General features: G+C 36.1%; 1 protein-coding gene across 12 annotated transcripts in view; it reads right to left on the reverse strand.

Annotated features, from left to right (window-relative positions):
* kif1b (kinesin family member 1B) overlaps positions 1–15,136 on the reverse strand; it is a 63,027-nt gene continuing 47,891 nt past the window's right edge. For 7 of the 12 annotated variants that reach the window (XM_043224238.1, XM_043224246.1, XM_043224243.1 and 4 more), the window contains 20 exons: positions 14,976–15,120; positions 14,741–14,831; positions 14,442–14,560; positions 13,677–13,732; positions 11,270–11,378; positions 11,041–11,107; positions 9,991–10,075; positions 9,767–9,872; positions 8,943–8,969; positions 6,807–6,921; positions 6,582–6,715; positions 6,124–6,185; positions 5,323–5,468; positions 4,986–5,228; positions 4,823–4,894; positions 4,630–4,730; positions 4,400–4,552; positions 3,987–4,179; positions 3,778–3,896; positions 1–2,975 (listed from right to left, as the gene is read on the reverse strand). In XM_043224238.1, coding sequence (XP_043080173.1) covers positions 2,933–2,975; positions 3,778–3,896; positions 3,987–4,179; positions 4,400–4,552; positions 4,630–4,730; positions 4,823–4,894; positions 4,986–5,228; positions 5,323–5,468; positions 6,124–6,185; positions 6,582–6,715; positions 6,807–6,921; positions 8,943–8,969; positions 9,767–9,872; positions 9,991–10,075; positions 11,041–11,107; positions 11,270–11,378; positions 13,677–13,732; positions 14,442–14,560; positions 14,741–14,831; positions 14,976–15,120 — 2,186 coding nt within the window. In that variant the 3' untranslated portion in view covers positions 1–2,932. The remainder of the gene's footprint in view (positions 2,976–3,777; positions 3,897–3,986; positions 4,180–4,399; positions 4,553–4,629; positions 4,731–4,822; positions 4,895–4,985; positions 5,229–5,322; positions 5,469–6,123; positions 6,186–6,581; positions 6,716–6,806; positions 6,922–8,942; positions 8,970–9,766; positions 9,873–9,990; positions 10,076–11,040; positions 11,108–11,269; positions 11,379–13,676; positions 13,733–14,441; positions 14,561–14,740; positions 14,832–14,975; positions 15,121–15,136) is intronic. The other 5 variants (XM_043224247.1, XM_043224244.1, XM_043224251.1 and 2 more) reach the window with 1 other exon arrangement.

Genomic DNA, 15,136 nt, shown 5'->3' on the forward strand with positions numbered 1-15,136 from the left:
TTGTTCGTCTAATGCACTGGTTGTAATTTTATTTTTACCTCATTCACTAAACAGGTCAATGGTGCAAGATTACCATACACAGAATTAAGATATATGCATTACACGTCTAGGCTATACAGCGAATGGATTATAATTATTACAAATACAGGAGACATATTTACATTTTAATCCAAGTTCCATACAACATGAAATATTTACAAAATAAGTATGAAAATGAAGCCAATCTGACAAATAATGTACAGTGTTAATGCCACGGCTGAACTGTTGTTTTGTTGTTTCATCACAATGAGAGGGAGAGATGCTCATTTGATGGGGTGATACAATAATGCCAGGGTTGCTTCAGAGGCAGCGTGGGAAAAAAAAAATGCATGAGCACAAAAACAGAGGTAAAAGCAAAGCGTTATTTTTCTAGAAAAAATATATTCCCTGATGTTAGAAATCAAAATGAACAGGCCTCATCATAACTCTGCCCCTCCATATCTAGACTAAATGTGAAAAAGTGCCCTTTGTAACACAGTCGGACTTCTATTTCAAAAAAATAAGAAGCACAGCAACATGTCAGTCCCTAATTAAGTCTTTCATTCATGCAATTTTAGTGAAACGCAAGGTACATTCAAAGTCCACTTCAGAGAGAAAAACACCACGACCTAAAACCATTTGGTTTCCATTTGAGAAAACAACAAAAACATCGTTCAAGCTTTATTTGTTCTGTTAGTCGTATAAACACGTGCAAAGAGCTGCAAACTAAATATATACATTGCAAAACAATAAATACAGTTAATGAAATTCATTATGAATGTCATATTAGTCAACCAAGCCACTCAACAAAAACAGTAAAAAAAAAAAAAAAAAAAAAAAAACAACAACAAAAACCTTTGCTCTGGCATAAATTTGTAACATTAACTTGCAGTTACATAAACACTAACCATTACCAGTCTATGAGCTGGATCTGAATATTAAATTTGAACATTTTCACAGATGATGTAACAATCAAACAGCTCGGATGAAGCCTAAAGGCTGGTTGACCCAAGGACTTGACTTTGCGAGCCATTTTCATGTGTTTCCTGTGAAGATGAGCTAAAGCGCTTCGATAGAAGAAAGTGCAGCGTATGATGCAGCAAGAATGAGGACTTCATAAGGATAGACAGTGATCAGTCTGACGGTGGGTAATAATTCCCGCTGGTTGTCTGGCCAGAGGACTCGTATGCTCAAACAAATGCCTGAAACTTCACCATCAAACTGAATCACTGCTAACTTCAGCATTTGTGTCTTGACTGCATGTCTTCAAACGCACAGAGCAAAGATTTTCAAAACAAAAACATTTAAAAAAAAAAAAAAAAAAAAAAAGAACACTACCATCCCTTTTTCCTGACTGCAGACGCGCACTGCACTGCAGTGAACTGCATAAATGGCCCAATTTCTACTGACACTTCTAGTGGTCAAACTTGGTCTGTTCGAATAAGTAAAGAAGAATAGCTGAATAAAAATGAGGAAAAGTGCCCTTCTCGCTTTCCGTTAAATAACGTAAAACACCGATCGTGTGTTAATAAAAATAAGTTAAGATAACCAGTAGAGATACATGATAAATGTTTAATAATATTAAAAAGTGATCCTGCTCGTTCTCAAGGGGAATAAAGGCTGGTTTAATGATCCTGCAGACTTGAGGGGGGGTTTTTTCAGTAAAAATAAACCACACAAATAATTCAATCCTTCATTGTGTTAACTGTAACGTATCAAATCAGTATCTCACTCCACCGTTCGGTCTTCAAAGAGGCAAACCCATCAGTTGTTGCTAAAACCGCCATAAAATGGTTTCAGTAATACAGTAGGAAGGACAGAAATGTCTGGTCATGAGTAGCGTTAAGCACAGTAATCCTGAACGTTATGTACAAATGGATTCATTCGGTCAGTTGTTCTGTGTTAAGGTAATTCTTTTGCACCATTTTTTTTTGTCTACCTAATCTACTGAGGAAATCGTTTAAATCGAGCAGAATACTCCTGTAGGCTACCGAAAGAGAGCGATATGTGAGAGATCATCACCATCATTTTCTTTCCCTGTATTATATGTTTTATGATTACATACTGTACTTTGCTAATGGTATGTTTCATGTCCTTCATATGTAGAATTAATGTCAAGCAAATACATTGCGAGTAAACGGCTGTATGTACATGATCAACATCCTGACTATCACGGCTTGCTTTGATTCAGTAAATCCATTAAACCAATACTGCAATAACATTCGGTTTAAGAGTCCATTTTTTTTGTTTAGAAAATTAAGCATCTTTAAGGAGTGCTTTGGTCCATTTAAAAATCTTCTTTCTTTTTTTTTTCTTTTTTTTGAGATATCTGGAGCAAAGCGATTTGTTGTTGTTTTGTATATTTTCTTATAGAGAAAGTTTATTTTGTGATAATTAAATATGTAATATTTTAGATATGATTTATATTATTATTATTATTATTATTATTATTATTATTATATTAATTTATTTTTTTACTCCATTCCAAACGGGTTTTTACAGCAAACCAACTTTCTCCTGAGGGCAATATGTTCCTGGCAGACAACACTGTAAGGATGAAGTTTCCAGACGAGAGTAACTCAAGAGAAAGCAGAACCTGCTCTGAAGATTCGTGCACACACAAATAGACTATTACAACATGCTACTTGAAGGAGGTTCAGTTATGACAAAGAACAAAACTGAAGACAGAATAAATCCAATCAATAACACAATAGAGAGGGGGAGGAGGAGGAGGGAGGGAGGAGGGAGGAAGGGGACAGTTGGTGTTTAGGAACTGAAAGTTCATTTGCCGGAGAGGAGAACAGAGCCACAGGTCTACATACAAGAGAAACCGTCAAGAACCACAAAGATTTAGAAGTGTTAACACACTTGGTACGTTGTAAAGGTAGACAGAGAGAAGTGAGCGCCATCTCGTTCAGTTCTTCATCAGACTGGACCGTCTCCTCGCCAGCTTTGATCTGTAGGAAACCACGGAGTCGGGTGAGCAGAGAACATGTCGAGGGAAAACACACTCAACTGATAAGTATTTAGATACTTAAGAAACAAAATCAGTTTTCTGATTTCAAAATCTTCTAATATATATTATATAGCTAACTACATTTCTTAAAAAAATATTGAAAATAATAATTCAGTGACACTTTATAATAAGGTTCATTAGTTAACACTGGTTAACAACATTAGTAAACTTGAACTAAGAATGAACAATACTTCTACAGCATTTATTAATCTCAGTTTATGTTATTTTCATTATTAAAAGTTAATTAATGCACCATTAACTACCATAAATAAACAATGAACAACAGTATTTTCATATTTCAACTAACATTAACGAAGATTAATAAATCGCACAATAAATGCACTGCTCATTGTTTGTTCATGTTAGTTAATATATATATGAATCAATTACCACAATCAGTGTGTGTATTTGTGTACGTTTTGACTTTAGGATACCAAGTTAAACTACATGAAAATAATGTAAGCTTTGACAAGACTTGCTAAATATTATATATATATATATATATATATATATATATATATATATTATATATATATATTTTTATAAATTTTTAGCAAGTCTTTTCTAAATTTTTTTACTCAATGCAATGCCATTTCTTTTAGGGAAACTAAAAAGAAATGGCATGGCTTGGAGAGGACCAGAATGAATCCCTTTCAAAGAGATGGTCAGTTTTATTCAGACTAGACTAAGGTAAATACTTTATCTAGGTAATCTAGGTGTTTGGGAAAAGTTGGGATGTGTACCTTATGGTTCCTGCTAGCAGTGGGTTAAAGGCATACAGCCAGTCGTTCATATCTTTGTCATTGTTGGCCTGGAGAAGAATCCCTCTGTGCTTGGTGCACACAGCGAAGGTATTAGGCGTCTGCAAGCCATCAAACAGCAACAATCAGGCACTCAACTCACATATATTACAGGAAAACAGTGGATTTCCACATAGACGGTGAGGCTTTACCTTGAGCATGGCCTGCTGGTCTTCACTGTACTCCACCTGAGCAGTGGATAAATTAAGCACTCCCCTCTCTACTGGGTCCTTGTCGCTGTTATAGATGAACACGTATGGCCGACGAACCACCACAAAGTGCTTCACCCAGGAGTTGGAGCGGGGCTCCATGAAACTAAGGAATCCCTTCTTAGATACCACAGATCTGAGTTAGCGAAAAAAAAGAAAACGTTTATATATACACACACATACAGTCTGTGAACATAATTTATTTTCAATGCGATTACACGTTTTGAAGCCCTAAAGGAAACCATGACACTAAACAGCACAACTAAACTGAACAATTTATGCGTTCAAATTCAATTTGATTCTTGTGAGAATGGAATGAACAAAGATAAACGTGCAAGCTATTTGAAAACACTCACCCAGGTCTCATTTCCTCAATATCAGGCACAAGGTTGAGGAACTCGTGTTTGCCGGCACGAGCCAGGTAGGACGTTTCCAGAATGGGCACCATGGGGAAGTTCTCATAGTCTGAGCATGAGGGGCTGGTGGCTCGAGAGTTAGCTTCAGGGGTCCTGGACAAGACAGCCGTTTTAGGATCCTTAACTTTAGAAAAGCGTATTCTGGATTATTGTTTGTGAAGCGTACATACCGAGAGTCTGACAGAGAGGGGCAGGTGGAGGAGGGTGTGAGAGTAGCACTGCTGAAGCTGGTGACGGATGGATCACGGCCCATAGGAGAGATGTCCGACAACTGAAAGAGACAGAAAACAATTGATTAATTCAAGCCGATATGTTCCAATTGTTACATTTCATTACGTTTTTCATTGTTTAAGTTGAGGTTACCTTGCAGTCACTGATGCTGTTACACATCTGGTTGTATTCACTGTTGAAAGTGTGTGTCAGGAGACGGAGGCACTGTAAAAGAAATACATTTTTTTGAAAATCACACAAAATAAACCGGAAATGTCTCACATTTGACAGATTTCATGTACTTAGGGTTTCTCACCTTAGTGGCCAGCTCCTTCTCGCGGTCTACCAGGCTCTCGATGTCTGTGGAGTCGTATCCGCTGCTCTCACTGGGCGTGATGGCGCTCTCAAAGGTGGTGGAGGAGATCTGGGAGGAGATGCTGGTGGAGGTGCTGAGGGTGCCGCTGCTCAAGCTGGGAGACAGGGAGTCGCTCAGGGATTTAGGAGGAACCGTCTCACCCAGTTTCTCACGGAGCAGCAGCAGGTGACGCGTCTTCTCCACCTGACATGGAGAGAAATGTGCATTAGTGTCTGGAGATCAGATATTCTTACGCAGATGAAGTGCAGCAGAGCTCAGTTGTAGTCTTTTGTCTCACCTCATGCAACTGCTCGAGTTTCTCCAGCTCCCACTGGTGCTCCAGGATCAGACTGTCTCCTCTCGGTCTCCAGCCGGCCAGGTTCTCCTCTCCACGTACATATGCCACAGATGTATCCAGAACCTTCCGTCTCCGTCGTTGCATACCTGATAAAAAACAATTCTACTGAGTTCAACCAATAGATGTAAAATCCATAACAATACACAGAGTAAACTAGATCCTCAATTTTACAAATTCAGAAAAACATAACCTTTGAAATGTGTCTTTATTGTTTATGTCTATTGTTTATTGTATAATTTGTCAAATATTTTATAAATGTTCTATATAAATCACTTACAATACCTTTCAGAATATGAATATTGTGGTTGATAACCTTTTTGTTTTTAAAAGAAATCTCTTATGCTCACCATGAATTTATTTGAACATAATAAACTTTATTATTAGTTTCAAATCATGTTTTTTTGTTTGTTTTTGTTTATTTGTATATTTTAAAATGATGGCACAACAGCAGTCTCAGCAGTCATTACTCCAGTCTTTTGCATCACATGACTGTACATAAATCATTCTAATATCCCGCTTTGCTGCTAAAAAAATATTTCTTATTACCATCAATATTGAAAACAGCAGCTTAATTATTTTTTATGGAAACTGTGATACATTATTCTTGATAAATGTGAAGTTCTGTAAATGTAAATTTACAAATGTAAATGTCACTTATGCTAAATTTAATGCACCCTTGCTTATTAAAAACTTTAAATACTCAAATTGAACAAATGGCCAGTATTTTCAAGAATATCTTACCTGGACTTCCTGTGTCAGCAATTTTGCATAAGCTAAGCTCATAGATTCCAGTCACTTTATTACTGTAATGGAAACAGCAGAAAACAGTGTTAGCAACATTTCTTCACTTAAATTATTAAACAAAAGCACATTTCTGAAAAGCTGATGCGATGTATATATCACATATTTCAGCTTAAATGTTATAGTGGTGTGTCCTGCAACCATAATTTTTAAAATGTTGTGTTTACTAATTATTTTTAATTGTTCCTACAGTATAAGAAATTAATTTAACAGTATAATTATTCCATGTAGTCTTTAAAAAGACCTAAAATGCTATTTAATATTGTTTTTAATGGAGTACAGCATGCCAAAATGCTGGGTTTGTCCCAAAAGTATTTATGTATATTAACCTCTAGATATTGCAGCTATATATACACACATATTTCTTCTTTTTTTTTTTTTTTTTTTTTTTTTTTTACCAGTCAGGGGTTTTGGAGTAGCCACTGCCAAACAGGTTCCTAAGAGAGCGTGGAGGAGAGATCTTAGCATCTCTGGAGTAGAAGACCATGCAGATGTCCTTGGTAATGATGGCGGGCTGGATGCAGTGATCAAGCTGCAGGAGAGCGGTTAGCACATATGTCAATACTATATACTTTGTAACCTCATTCTAAAGAACCAGTCGTTTAAAAAGAGTGGAGGCTGACCTCCAGATAGGCTGACAGGGTCATGTAAATCTTCTCTCCATAGGGAGTGACACGGTTCAGCAGGAGAGAGTTGTGCAGGGAGCTGTCCCAGACAGCTTCGAACCTATAGAACGTCCTGGACAGGAAGAAATGCATTAGATTGTAGGCTTCAGAAAACTATATCCTTGGAATGATAATGTCGATATATTGTGGTGCTGAAGTGATTAATTGCATCGTATACTACATGTTTGAGTGTGCATGTGCTTAAAGACAACATGAAATAATATTCACAACCTTTACTCGGAATATACAATGAAAATGCAAGGTAGGAGTTATCCAATTGACTGGATCATAAAGTTCAAAAACAAATAAAACCGTTCAAAAGTTTGGGGTCTTTTTGTTGTTGTTAGTCAGACAAGGATACATTAAAATAATCACGTGTGACAGTAAGGCCTTTGTTTCAAATATAGATTTAAAATAAATAGTTCTTTAATATTTTTTCTTTAATAAGCAGCACAACTGCTTTCAACATTAATAATATGAGATGTTTCTTGAGCAGAAAATCAGCATATTAGAATGATTTCTGAAGGATCATGTAACACTGAAAAGTAAGAGTAGAGTAATGATACTGAAAACCCAGCTTTGCATCAAAGGAATAAATTACACTTTAAAATATATTACAGCAGAAAACTGTGATTTTAAATTATAATAATATTTTACAATATTACGGCTTTTATATTTCTGGTCAAATAAAATGCAGCCAAGGTGAGCATAAAACCTTACAGACCCCAAAACTTTTAAACAGTAGCATACCTGAAAGATTATTAAATGAACAATTTAATTTTATATTTCATATTTCATTTTGTATTTTTACTTCATTTAGCACTCACATTTCACTAACAAATTATTCACGGGAATATCAAAAATATGAAATAAGAAAGTAAATAGGTTTGATTTAGATTTCATGCTGACTTTAAACTGCACATGGCAGTGAATGTCTATAAGCATCAGGCTACCACAATAAACACTTTAGTTATGCTGCCTACAAAGTTTCATCTAACAGATGGTGCTAATGGACAGGCAATCTCCTCTAACGCTGTGAAAAACATGAGGTGTAATGCCAGCTGCATCACGCGGTGTCGGGAGATCTCCGTGCCTAAATAGTTTGTTGATGTGATCGAGTCACATAGCGATGAACACAACACGAGAGTGTTGACAGGTGCTACATTATTAGTGATCTGCTGTGAGCTTGAAGCAGATTGTGAGGAAGCAGTGTGCGTTTGTGTGACTCAGGACTACAGCGCAGTGATGACTAGAAGCAAAGGCGAACGATTTATATGAACAGACACTGAGACAGAGAAACAGAGAGAGAGAGAGATTGGTGCAGGTGACTCATCCTCAAATATCCATGTATCTCTTTCTCCACTCACTCACCTCCCTCTCTTGTTCTCACTTCACCGTTTAAACGGCAGATAAAATGCATAAAAGGCTTGTCTGTGCCTAGACTCATTGATTAAGCTGCTAATAAGCTAAATTTAGTAAAATAGTGAATGCAGAGCATAATTAAATTTAATCTCACATTAATTTTCTCTGATTAAAGAAATGCGGTGGCAAAATTCATATCTAAAATCTTGATAATGTATTCATATCTGATAATGCAAAATTATCATTATCAAAGTTCATTTTCTTAACGACACTTAAAACAACAGATTTCATATAACACATACATTTTATTATATGTTAATTTAATTACCTATTTTATCTTAAAAAGGGCAAAATCTATATTAATTTACATGCATATAAAAGCAAATACTATATTAAATGACCACATAACATAATAAATGATGAAAAACAAGTTATGTCTGTGGGATTTAAATCACTTTATACTTAGATTTGTTTAAAGCAATATCATGCCAATTTTCATATTTCAAAAGTTTCACTTTACGCTAAATTTTGATTTTGAATTTAAATATAGCAAATGTCATTTTTGTTCTTTTACAAAATCACCTTAAATTCAAGCTATTGCATAGAATGAGTTCAGAGAGAAGCAGAAAAACAAATGACACACACACACACTGCTACTGTTACACCTACAGATCACAAATGTGTCATAAAGCAGTTTAATGGTAAAAATGCTTTATGAGGTGGTTCTGATACCTAGCTATATCGCTATCAATACAAAGGCTGAGCAAAACCAAGAGTCCAACCGCAGCAGGAAAAGGACGAGAACAAAAAGAGAGACAAAACAAGCAGAAACAGTCAGGCAACAGAAATAACCACAAATTAAAAGACAAAAAGCAGCATTCAGATTAAACGAGCAAAAGGAAATAAAAAAGCAAAAAAAGCAAACTGGAATCATTAAAAGCACATTTTCATAATAAACAGAGCTGTACGGGGCACTGTGAGTATTGGTGAAATTGCAGTTTCTCGATTGGTCCACTAGCTGTCTCTCTCTCTCCCTGCAGGATTTTTCTCTTTCACTGACGTCAGCAGTGACTCATATTCAACACGCTCTCCTGAATTCTGAGCAGATAGGTAAATGCATTTGCATTAGGTGAGCAGAGCATTAGCAGACCTTACGCTGTTTAGAAACAGACAACGTTCCCCTGACTGCAGACAGACAAGTTGAACTTAACACTTGACTTAATAGGCTGTCGAATGCGGAGAGCGCACACAACATGGTTATTTATCTGAGCTCGTGACTGTTAACGTATCTGCTAGATGTTTAAGGTAAACAAAGTGGATACTGAAAAAGTTCCCAGTTGCCATAGTTGGCTCCAAACCGTGCAGCCTACCATTTAGAAAAGGTTTATAATATTTGAGCAATCCTGAGCTTGTTGTTCTTCTGTATGTACCATGTCATTGTATGCAGTATTATTGTTTTGATTGGTGTTTTGTCATTTCGATTTTACCATTTTTGTACTAGCAGCAGCTGTTGTTTTGTTGTGCTGTATAAACAAACTAAATTAAACCGAACATACCTGCTGGAGTTGTGAGAAGATTTTAAGTTTTTAGCCGAGATGATGTTGAGAGACAGCACTGCGTCTGCAGCCGAATCATCCACTTCTGGCTTATTCCTAATTCGACCTACAACACACACAACAATCCATGTGAGATGGATGCAGCCTGTATTTTCAAGTGCTGGCTTCTGATTGGTTAGCAAAACTAATTATTTTTTTCTATTTCAGACTTAAATTTTACTGACCAACCACCAGCTCTCTGACGTCCTTCCAATGCAGCTCACTGCCCTTCTCGTGGATCAGGGTGACTGTTATTCTACGCTGAATGCCCTGAAAACATAAACAACACAGGTTACTAAAAGCAATCTCAATTTGAATCATTTATATGTCCTTGGCTAAGGACAGTAAACATGATCCTTAAGCTAAACTACAGATTTACAGACGGCAGCTGCAGGGAGAATTCAATATTAATAAAGCAGGGAGACAGAACAACATGATGCGCAAGAACATTGTGCATTGTGCAAGTGCATTGCAATGGACAGATCTATGGTAACAGAATTTAATATTCAATTATAATTTAATATATTATGCACAGTATTTTTAATACATTTTATAGTCTATTGCTTTTGCACATTTCCAGTGCATCAGATTTGTATGTATTTTTTTTAATACATGCACTACGAGTCAAAAGTTTTTTAACTGTAATTGTTTTTTCATGTTTTAAAGAATTCTCTTCTGCTCACCATGCCGGCATTTATTTGATAGTACAACATAAACAGTAAAAATGCTTTAAATTCATCAAAGGTGATGATAAAGACATTTGTGATTTCTATTTTTTTTATTACTTTATATTAAATCAAAGAACCTTTTAAAAAAAACTGTACACAGCTGTTTTGCAAATCAGTATATTAGAATGATTTCTGAAGGATGTGTGACAGAAGTAATGATGCTAAAAATTGAATTGAACAATTGCATTTTAAAATATATTCAATACATTCATTTTAAATAGTAAAAAAGTGAAATTTTTACTGTTTATGCTGTACTATCAAATGAATGCAGGCTTGGTGAGCAGAATAGGCTTCTTTAAAAAAATGTACTCTACAAAACCTTTTGAGTGGTAGTGTATAAATATATTTAGGTAATGAGGTGAAAAGAAGAATCAAAATTATTAAATTTTAAGAGGTAATATTTATAGTCCTGTTAGTTACTGTCCAGTGCTTTGACGCAGTCTGTATTGTTAAAAGTGCTATACAAATAAAAGTGATTGATAAAGCATAAACAGAAAGAACAAATACCTGGTGCAAAAGGTATGTGCCATGACAGGGAAGACCTCCTGTGTGATCTACTACTGCTGGGATATAACTGCAAAACACAACACACAAGTATGTTATTGCAAACAGAATTCAATATACTTATACATAATACTTTTATTACGAACATATTTGAAAAAAGTATACAAATTGAGATTTCCGAGAGAAAAAAAAATTCCAAGTCTCCATATAGATATAAATATATTTCACATACTCTCCAGTGGGCTCTAGTTCACTGATCTCGAACCAGGCCAGCAGATCATATTTGCTCACACACTGACCCAGGTTAGACTTGGTAATGGTGTTCAGTTTGGTGGCTGGCACTGCAAGGAAAGTAGAGCATTAACAGGGCAGGATTATTGTATACCATATGGCTGATATATTTAAAATAAGCTTAAATTATTTACTAAAAAGGTTCTATAAATATCCATTAAATCCGCTAGAGATGACAGATAAAGAGTATGAGTATGAGTCACATAATGTGAGAAAACACAAAGCATCAGCTTAAAGGAGGGCCATAATGTAAAAAAAAAAAAAAAAAAAAAAATAGGCTACTAGAAATTCTACACTATATCTGGAAAATCAATACAGCCTGATTTGCTCCTAAAACTGCAGCTGAAGATCAGCTCTCTATTTCAGTCTGCTGGATTTCTACAGTATGATGAGGTGGTAGACAATGGCACTGGGGAAAAGCTGCAGGAAATCTTATGCTCAGAGACGGAAGAAAAACACTTGTGTTATGCATATCATCTAAAAAAAATAAAAATAAAAAAAAAATAAGATTCTTGAGGGAAGCTAGAAAGAACATATGGAAAACCCCAAAGTAACACAAAAGGAAACTCCAAGCAGCTGTCGTCGCTGTCTAGATCAACCATAGAGGGAAAATAAAGGAGAGTGACACTTAAAAACAGCGGCACAAGGAAAAGCCTTTCTAGCTTGTCTTCAGGATCAGGAATTTGAAAGAACATCCACTGGGATTCTGTCATCGGGTGGGGATGAAGGGTGACGCTAGAGTCACTTTAAAGCACAGCACAGAGCCAAATCACTATCCATCGTTTGATGCTCTGTACCAACCGTCGTGTTTGCGCACTCTGAGAACGGGGCTGTTAGGTACAGGCAGGAAGGGGAAGTGGGACAGCTCATCTGCCCCTTCCTCCAGGCTGGCGACGGCCGTGGACGCCAGTGCGTTGGCATGCTCTGAGAGAGTGTCCAACACCTGGCCGTGCATGTACCCGCTCATCAGGTACCTGATCAACTCGATCTTACGTGTATGGTCTGGGTGGATGCCACCAGGTGAGAGCGGTGAGGAGAAGGATTGAAATGAAACAGACAAAGATGGAGTTAAATGAATGTGAGAAAAGGAAAAGATGAAGTATGCGGTTGCCCCAGAAACTACTTGCTTAAAAACTACATTTTAACAAAATGTTATATATCAAAGTGGCGTTTATTTTGAAGATGAAATTTTAGTTAAGAGTCAAAGTTTTCTTTTTCTGATCAAAAATGTACAGTAAATAATTATACAGTACATTGTTACAATATATGTTCGAAATAAATGAATGCCTAAATTTGTCAGAAAATCCCCAAAAATGATCAATGTTTTTACAAAAATATTATGCAGCAAATCTTTTTTGTTTCTTGAAAAAACTATTTATCATTAGAATGATCTGAAGGATCATGTGACGCTGGAGACTGGAGTAATGTCTGCTGAAAATTCAGATTTGCCTTTCACAGGAATAAATTACATTTAGGATAATAAAAATAAAAGACAACAGTTGATTAAATCATAATAATATTTCACAATAGTACTGTATTTTTGATCAATGCAATTTCAGTTATTGAAACTATTTAGGAGACTTCTAAAAATACATAAATAAATAGTACCAACATATACACACAAACACCCACACACCACACACACACACACACACACACACACACACACACACACATATATATTCATTCCAATATTTTTGGGCAACTGTAAAAGACTTAAAAGTTTATTATTATTACTATTACACATGGAGACTCAAACTACTTTTTTTTCTTCTTTTTTTTACACTTTGCACCTACAATCTATAAATCACAAAGAGCTCTACAGCTTTTCCAATCATCTCCAGCTGAGCTGTAGCACAGATTCATATCGCGATATAAAAGACTGACAGCTCGGGGTGAAGATCAATACTCCGTCAGGATTGATGACACTTCAAGGCTACAGCCTCCGTTTTATTTTTGGTCGCAAAGGGAGATTTGTTCCCTATCAAAAAAAACAACAGTCTGGACAGGAACGGCTGACAGCTGCGTCTTTCAAACTGACTTGCTGCATAAATGAGATCCAGAGCCCTTTTGAAAGGAGATAACCATATCGAACGAAGGAGTTACAGATTACAGCATTATTAACTGCGAGGTAGTTCCTTGTTTAATGAATCGTGTAATGAATTACACTAATAATTAGAAGGGAGATAGAGGAGAATACAAGCTCTGGGCGTGGATTATTAAAGGAATCTATTATTACTGTATTATTGTACATTTAAGACCCTTCAAGCTAACTTAATGAACATGTGATGTTCTTTATAAAGACGGATAGAGATAATTTTGTAGTTATACAGCAGTTGCCATCATACCTGGTTTAGACAAAGGCATAGGTGGGGGGTAGTACTTCTTGGAAGGCTGAGAAGGGCTATAAGAGAAGCAAAATATGAATTAGGCAAGAAAAAAAATTGTTATAATAATATTAATCAATCTGTATACTGATCTACCAAAGGTATATCCACATAGTCAGGATTAAGGGAACATTTATATCCTGCTATATTCATGCAATATTTTTTACAACAATTAAGATACGCTATAGAACAGCTATACAAGCATATACATACAATATATATATGAAAAAAAATAAGAATATGTGAACAGAATTTACATTGGACATTTTAAAAGCTTTCAAGTTATTCCTTTATTCGGTTCATTTTTAATGCCATATCAACATCAAAGGGTATTCCTGCCAAAACAAAGTAATTTAAAATACAATGTAGTGTTATTGTTAACTAAAGAAATATATCAATAAAGGTTGGTAATTGAAATACAGCCGAATTATAAGAATTACGAGTAGTTAAATGAAAAATTACATTTGAAAAAATGTGAAATGTTGCAAATAACTGAAACAAACAAAAAAAAAAAAATCACTAAAACAAAGACATTACAGCACTGAAAAAAACATAAAATTTTTTATATTTGATCATTGTAAAATTCTATAACATCATTCTTTAAAATACCATTTTTTACCCTTAATGTGGTTATGGCCCTGAAATGCACTCAAAATATTGAATGATTTAATGCTAAATGTATTCTTTTGTTAATTATGTTTGTAAAGCTAGACAACAGGTTGTTACCTGACCACTTCCTGTCCATGAATGTGCAGTGGGTGCTGCTGGTAATGGCCAAACACTTCAAACACAATTGGCTTGGTCTTTATGTACTCAATGAAGGACTCTGTTACCTCCACCGAGATCTGGACGTGGAAACAAGATAAGTTGACAACACATGCATATTTACCCTAACAACGTGTAAGAATGAGGAATAATTCTGTATAAGTAGCTAGCCTGATGAAAACCTTCAATGAGAACAACTCTAGATCGGTTAAGCCACCGTAATGTTTAATTTCTTTCTCAAAACCGCTTTCAACACTTACATTCTGTACGTGGTAAAAGCCCAGCGGGGCACCTTTGCCTGTGTTCTTCAGGGGCTCTGTGCTGAACGCCTCATCGTGACGATGGAGGAAACTGTTGGCAGCATGAGACAGGATTACCGAGAGAAGCGTGACTGTGCGATTGCGTGATTTATGTGGAGGTGTGTGTGTGTGCTCTGTCTGAATAAAGACCAACGAGACAGGAAAGAAGGGTTGCCATAGAGACCGGCTGACTCACTTGAATTGGCAGAAGATATCTGCATACTCGGGCGGGATGCCGCTCGCCTGCAGAACAGTGACGCGGAAAGTGAAAATACTGCCCACTTCCAGATGCTCCGCCAAGCCGTCACCCAGTTTCGTGTCCACATTCCCAAGCTTCAAGTCTTTTAGACACAAAAC

This window comes from Puntigrus tetrazona, chromosome 23 (genome assembly GCF_018831695.1).
Source record: "Puntigrus tetrazona isolate hp1 chromosome 23, ASM1883169v1, whole genome shotgun sequence".
Classification (NCBI taxonomy): domain Eukaryota; kingdom Metazoa; phylum Chordata; class Actinopteri; order Cypriniformes; family Cyprinidae; genus Puntigrus; species Puntigrus tetrazona.